This window comes from Festucalex cinctus, chromosome 14 (genome assembly GCF_051991245.1).
Source record: "Festucalex cinctus isolate MCC-2025b chromosome 14, RoL_Fcin_1.0, whole genome shotgun sequence".
NCBI lineage: Eukaryota > Metazoa > Chordata > Actinopteri > Syngnathiformes > Syngnathidae > Festucalex > Festucalex cinctus.
Genome location: NC_135424.1, coordinates 1,612,250 through 1,619,152, shown reverse-complemented (window position 1 = coordinate 1,619,152; position 6,903 = coordinate 1,612,250). Strand labels below are relative to the sequence as shown.

At 39.4% G+C, this 6,903-nt stretch overlaps 1 protein-coding gene across 1 annotated transcript; it reads right to left on the bottom strand.

Annotated features, from left to right (window-relative positions):
• Positions 1 to 1,100: 1,100 nt before the first annotated feature.
• Positions 1,101 to 6,001, bottom strand: six2a (SIX homeobox 2a). The gene is made up of 2 exons (XM_077495766.1): positions 5,105 to 6,001; positions 1,101 to 2,120 (listed from the first exon to the last, which is right to left on the bottom strand). The coding sequence occupies exons 1-2, from the start codon at positions 5,662 to 5,664 to the stop codon at positions 1,706 to 1,708; spliced, it is 975 nt and encodes a 324-aa protein (XP_077351892.1). The 5' UTR covers positions 5,665 to 6,001; the 3' UTR covers positions 1,101 to 1,705.
• Positions 6,002 to 6,903: the final 902 nt, after the last annotated feature.

The window sequence follows — 6,903 nt, the reverse complement described above, 5'->3', positions numbered from 1 at the left end:
AAATTTTTTTGACGTCGTATGTATATGTACGTCGGGTATGTTAAGTTTGCATGAAACATTTTTTTTTGTATTTTTACCCAATGTCTATTCAGAAGCTCTAAATACACAATAACTTAACTTTTTTTTTCACTGAGTGAACAAAAAAAAAATCCATCACAATTCAAAACCAAACTTAAAATGGTCTATACTTTAAAGTTATTCAAATATTCCAATTACGGCACAATAGAACGACTTAATAATGAGGCCATTAATCGGCAGTGAGTGTGAAGTCCTTCGCCTCTTTTTTTTTTTTTTTGGAAGCTACTTGCTTGCATGCTATAAACGTTTGACCTCTGACCCCTGTGATGGGGGAACTAAGTGAAGAGTTTCCCCAGCGGGACCAGTAATGTGTCACACTCGAATGTTACTTCTGTGCCGCACCTGACGCTCACAAAAAAAAAAAAAAGTCTACTCAGGCAGGCTACAAACTGATTGTCATCTCATCTCGGACGTCAAACTTCAAGTTGAAGTTGCTCAAGATGAAACAAGCAGCTCAACAATGACACTAAATGACATTTTTCATGCCAGCTTTCCTGTAAAACGGTCAACAAGTTGTGAAAATGTTCCTGATGATGATTCTTCCCCACCGAGAAGCGTTTTTGCTGCTCTGTGGCTTTTACGAGACTTTTTTTTTTTTTTTTTTTTTACGCGCTCATTTGCCTGGGAGAACATCACGTTTACGACACGTTGCCATGGTGACGCTTCTGACGTCATCGCGGCGTTTGTACACTAACTGCTTCGCGTTTTTTTTGTTTTGTTTTTTTTTACGATTTGCTCCGACAAAACACAACATAAACAATCACAAGAGATGGGAGACGAAAAGTGGAGCGTTGTGACGTCATTATTGAGCATTATCCGAATGTAACATTCAATACTTTTCAAGGGCTTTTTTTTTTTTTTTTACTTAAATATAATTAAAAACAGAAAATAAATACAATCTTTGTTGTATGTTTATGCAATTATTATTATTTTTTTTTATAGATTTTTCCATTTGCGTTCAAAAATGAAACTAATAATCTAAAAAAAAAAAAAAGAAGCGTTGAATGAAAGAAATGGCCCAATCCACATTTCTTGTGTTTTTATTGTAAAGGTTATAAGAAACTATAGTCGATTCCTTTTAGGCTTCATCATGTCAACTTCACATGCAGTCTTTTTCTTTTCTTCCTCCATGATAATAATAATAATAATCCTCATCATCATATCAAGAGATGATTGAAAGATATTTCATCTTATCTCGGCTCTTGATATAAGACACTTGGGGACGACGTATACGGCTCCCATTTCATTCCCTGCATTCAAAACAAAACAATCAGAACAGAAAGTTGCATGGGCTCTCTTGGAAAACCCTGTAAACAAAGAAAAACAAATCCAATCCACCTATGGGAAAAAAATAGCAATAATTAAGACATTTTTATTATAATTGTTTTCAACAATGGACGAGTTACATTTTGCTAAAATAGTTTTTTATTTTTTTTTATTTTGTATTTTTCCACCATGATGGACCCGCCTCACCTTTAATTGTTGCCAATTGAAGAGAAAATGTCCTCCATTTTTTAAGTGCTTTCTTTCACCACATTAAAAAAAAAAAAAAATCCCACTGGCACATTTCTGCATGTTCTATATTTTTTTTTAAAAATGAAAAACAAGAGTCCTCCTACTTCATCTTCTACGAGCCCAAGTCCACCAAATTGGACGACATCGGGTTCAAAATGGCGTCGTGATGCATCCCGTGGTGAGGATGATGATGATGAGGATGATGATGGTGGTGGTGGTGATGGTGGTGGTGGTGCGCCGAGTCCCCGCCGCCGCCGCCGCCTCCGGGGACCGGGACGGCGCTGGGTCCGGGCGGGGGCGGCAGGCCGTGCAACGGGGCCTGCAGGCCGCCGGCGCCGGCCGGCCCGAGCAGCAGCGCCGGGCTGGGGGACGTGTGGTGGTCCGGCGTGCCCGCCGGCGTTTTGTCGTCGTCCGAACTGCCCAAAAGAGTTTTAGTTCCGTTCAGCGACGAAGTCAGTGCGTTGCTGCTGCTGCTGCTGCTGCTGCTGTTGTTGCTGTTGTTGTTGTTGGAGTTCTCGTTATTCTCCCTGAAAACATCAAAACATGGTCAAGGTTCTACAAGGCACTTTTTTTTTTTCATGCAAAAGACACTTCAAAGTGTGGTTTAATTATAAAAAAAAAAAAAAAAAAAAAATCGGTACAGCTATAATAACTTTTCATTCAAGTAAATTAATAACTAAATTAACCGCTATAACCACATTTACATAATTTACTTCAAAACATGAGACTTATGCATATTTTATTTACTAACAAAGTTACACTTAAACATTGTCACAAAATTGCGCTCATAATAATTTGTAAGATGTAGCCATACCATTTTGCAAATCAAATTCAAATACAACTTTTAAAATGTAGTGACGTCATTTGCAACTCCTCTCCTCAAAAATACTAAATAGATCAAATAATACAAGTTATTCCGGATTAAAACGTTCAACGAAACCCCGCCCCCTCCCCCCATTTTGTGTAGCCAAAGAGTTACAGAAAAACATTGACTCGAAAAACTGCACCAAAACACCCCAAAAACTTGCGTCAACTTCACTAGCAGTCCAATTATTTTTTTCCTCCAAAATTAATTGGGTTATTTTTCACCCAGCATGAGTGGCTCATAATGAGATGGTTCAGTCATATCAGTGCTATGTAAAAAAATACAATTAAAAGAAATATTTCAAAAATTATGTCATGTAAACTTATTAGCCCAACTGGAACGTATTTGCTGGTTGCAAAAAAAAAAAAAAGTATTTTGTTTGCATTTTAATACAAACGCCAAAACTTTTTTTTTTAAATAGTAAAATCTTGACTTAAGTACTTTTTATAATTGCAAATATTTAGGCAAAAAAAAAAAAAGTTTGGGCATTTAAAAAAAAAAAAAATGTTTTACCTAAATAATGCCCAAACTTTTTTTTTTTTTTTTTTAACAGTAAAACTCTTGAATGACTTACTTTTTATAATTGTAAAATCAACAGTGTCAAAACATTTTTTAATTTTTAATTTTATTTATTTTTATTTACCGTAAAAGTAGAAAATGTGTTACCGCAATTTAACGGTACATTTTCGGCTGCCGGTATTTTACCGTAAAATCAGCATTTTTTTTTAAATTTTTTATTTTAAACAGTGTATAATGATATATGCAGTAGCTTTATAGCAATATGATGTACTTTAGTGAGATTTAGGGCTGACATTTATATTATTATTATTATTATTATTATTTTGTGTGCTCCACGTGAAAAAGTTGAAGACGAGCTCGCTGCAGTGCAGACGGCCACATGTGCCTCCATGTGAAGTTGTCCTCTTTGTGTTGTTGTGTGTGTGGGAAGTGGTGATTTATTTGCAGCTTTCAGCCTCGAATTAGCGGCCCGAGGGTGAAAGAAGACACCGAGCGAGCATGCGTGCAAGCGAGCACGTGACAGCAAAACATGTCTTCGTCTTCTTCTTCCACTTGGACGCGCACAACAACAACTTGAGACGTTTTCACGCGTGCATGTGTGGTCATCATCAAACATGCAATATTTGCTTCTTTTTTTTTCTTTCCTCCTCCTCATCATCATCATCATCATCATCACCACGCATGCACGACACGTCATACGAGGCAAGTTATGGAACATAAAAGTCAAATCAATTGGACTTTTTATGAACCATCTGAGAGCAAATCGTCATTTTGGTTGCTTTCATCCATTTAGAAGCAATTCAACAACATCACATCACAAGCATGGTGACTTATTTATTTATTATTATTATTATTTTTTTTAGCGGCAACTTTTCACACGGAACTTTTTTTTTTTTTTCCAAGACATATAGAAATGTCTTGCAACAATATTATTTTTGTCTAATTTTGTTTCTCGCAAAAATCATGACTGAAAGAAGTTGTCTTCTCGGTGATCAGACATAATCATAATAATCATAATAAAACAAGATGCGAGTTTCCAACTGAGCCAGGATCTGTTGTGGGTCTTTTTTTGATTTCCTAGGTGGCAGGGGCCCTAAATTTAGGGCCCCTGCCCCCCCAAACGAAGAGAAGTTGAACAACTATTTTCAAGAATGTAAATGAAGACTTGATGATTTTGAGATTATTAATTGACTAAATTTGGCAGGGGTCCTAAATTTGGGGTCGGGGCCCTCAAATGGGTCCCAAGTTGTGGTTAAATGCGGGACCACTAGAGTTGAAATATTTGACGTTTGGTTTTTTTGAACATCGAACATGCAATATAAATTATAAAATAAAAGTGACGGAAAGAAAATAACAACTAAAAAGGAAAATAATTATGCAGCAAAGTCAGATTTCATGTTAAAAAAAAAAGTATCGGCAGAAGTACAAGAACGTATCTAGTTAACTTTTATCATGATCATGTACTTATTATAATTAATAATATATCAATTGCGTGTCTTTTGTGTACATGAAAATGATTTCATGTGCAGCGCACTCCAGTTCATTTCATAAAGTGGACTGAAACTGAAACTGCCCCCCCCAAAAAATGACCCCTTACTGTACAAAAACTTTGATCTTAATTACAAATATGATCATATATGCAATGTGACAAGAAATATTTGAGCGAGGGTGCAAAAGTTTGCTAAATGGAGTTAAAAAAAAAAAAAAAGAGAAAAAAAAAGGTGTAATTAGATGGCAGGGGTCCTAGAATTTAGGCCAGGGCCCCCAACTCGCTTGGTTGATTCTAGTCAGGAATAAGACAATTTCTGAAGGCTATATTATGATTTGACTTTGAATATTATGGTCAATTTTGGTCTTTTGCTCGTAAAGCCGAAAAACAGTAAAAGTTTAGTCAGAGTCCAGTTGAGGCTTTTAAGGGCTCAGTAATTTGAAGTTGAAAAACAATGCATAGAAAATCCCTTTTTTTTTCCCCCTCCAAAATTGTCCAAAACAGTTCAGTCAGATCGTCCAAACAAAACAAATAATGCTATAATGCTATCATGAAAAGTACAACAATGCGAGTTTCTGATCATTTGAATGAAGCGACGCTATCATCGGCTCCGATGACGTAATGAGCCCCTGCCGTACCTCTCCTTGGCCTCGGCGGCGCGGTCCCGCTGCCGCCGGTTCTTGAACCAGTTGCTGACCTGCGTGGTGGTGAGGCCGGTGGCCTCGGCCAGCTCGCGCTTCTCCCGCGGGGACGGGTAGGGATTGTGCGCGTACCACTCGCGCAGCACGCTGCGGCTCTTCTCCTTGAAGCAGTAGCTGGTCTCCTCGCCGTCCCAGATGGAGCGCGGCAGCGGGAACTTGCGGCGCACGCGGTACTTGCCGACGGCGCCCAGCGGCCGCCCGCGCAGCTTCTCCGCCTCCACGTAGTGCGCCTTGAGCCACAGCTGCTGCAGCTTGGCGTGGTTGTGCGCCGAGAACTGGTGGCTCTCCAGGATCTTGTAGAGCTCGCGGAAGTTGCCGCGGTGGAAGGCCACCGCCGCCTTGGCCTTCAGCACGCTCTCGTTCTTGTGGAGGTGCTCGCAGGCCGGCAGCGACCACAGGAAGCGGCCCAGGCGCTCGATGTTGCCGCCCTGCTGCAGCACCTCGCACACGCACGCCACTTGCTCCTGCGTGAAGCCGAACGTGGGCAGCATGGACATCGTGCGCGTGCGCGCGCGCGCGGGCCGCCGAATTCGCCCGGCTCGGCTCGGCTAGCGCCCAAAGTCCGGAAGGTGACGCTCCCCTCCGGCCATGAGCGTGAAAAGCGAGCCGCAAAAGTCCGTCTGGCGAAAAAGTTGCAAGAGTGGAAAAAGTTGCTGCTGCTCCTCCTCCTCCCTCCTCTTGACACTTCTCAGAGCTCTCGCGGAGGAGCTCCCTTTTTGAAAAATATCTTTCCAAGCTGCAGGCAAACGTTGCAGCCTGATTGGTCGGTCATCCGAACCCGGGGACGAGACAATAGAGCGGCTCGGAATTATTCGCCATGGCGACGCTGTCACTCCAAAAAAAAAAAAAGTAACCTGACGCGCGCGGAGGTGGAGGTGGAGGTGGGGGGGGGGAGCCTCCTTCCCGGCCGACACGCCCACTCGTGGAAATATTACGCATACTCAAAAGTCCAAAACACTTTAAAAAAAAAAAAAGGGTCAACTCACTTTGACGGACACCTGGAGGAGCCAAAGAGCGCGTGCAGGTGACGCGCGCTCACTTACAAAAGATTAAAAAAAAAAAAAAAAAGTGTGCGCGTGAGTGTAATATTTTTTTTTCACTTTGTTTTTGTATTAGTTGGTTCATATAAGTTTGATTTATTTTTTTTTTTTAAGTGTCGTCACTCCTGTTGACTTAAATAGAATTTGACTTTCATATATTCAAATGTGGAGAGGGAAAGTTTTTTTTTTCATGAGTTCTAAAATATTTTTATAGATCACTGATCTGATGATAGGACTTCTCTTAAATTAATTAATTTATTTTTTTCAATTGGTTATATATAATTTTGGGGGTGAATTTCATGAAAAGGGCATAAAAAATTGTTTAGATGTAAAAAAAATTAAATAAAAAAATAAATAAATAAATAAATTTGTTTTTATATATATATATATATATATATATATATTTTTGGTTCCTATTGAGACCAAATCCAATGTGTACTCATATGTGGAATATTAGGACAGAATAGCTGGCAAAATCTCCAACTATATCAAACCCTATTCATCAACTTACATATTGACATGAATCATAAATAAATTACAATGAAACTAATAATAATAATAATAACTTAAAAAATAGTAATGAAGTTGTATAAAATATTTTTTCCCCCCAAATTTGCTGCTTTCAAAGCTGAACATGCAGTGAACTGTTTGGGCGTTTGCACAAGAGGAACTTTTTGTGTTGCACAGTTGACACAA

Bases quoted from the DNA above. Each gene is read 5' to 3' on its own strand.
- six2a (XM_077495766.1), bottom strand. From the start codon at position 5,664: ATGTCCATGCTGCCCACGTTCGGCTTCACGCAGGAGCAAGTGGCGTGC. The intron at 2,121-5,104 runs GTACGGCAGGGG...TGATGTTTTCAG, and splicing joins GCCGCCGAGGCCAAGGAGAG to GGAGAATAACGAGAACTCCA.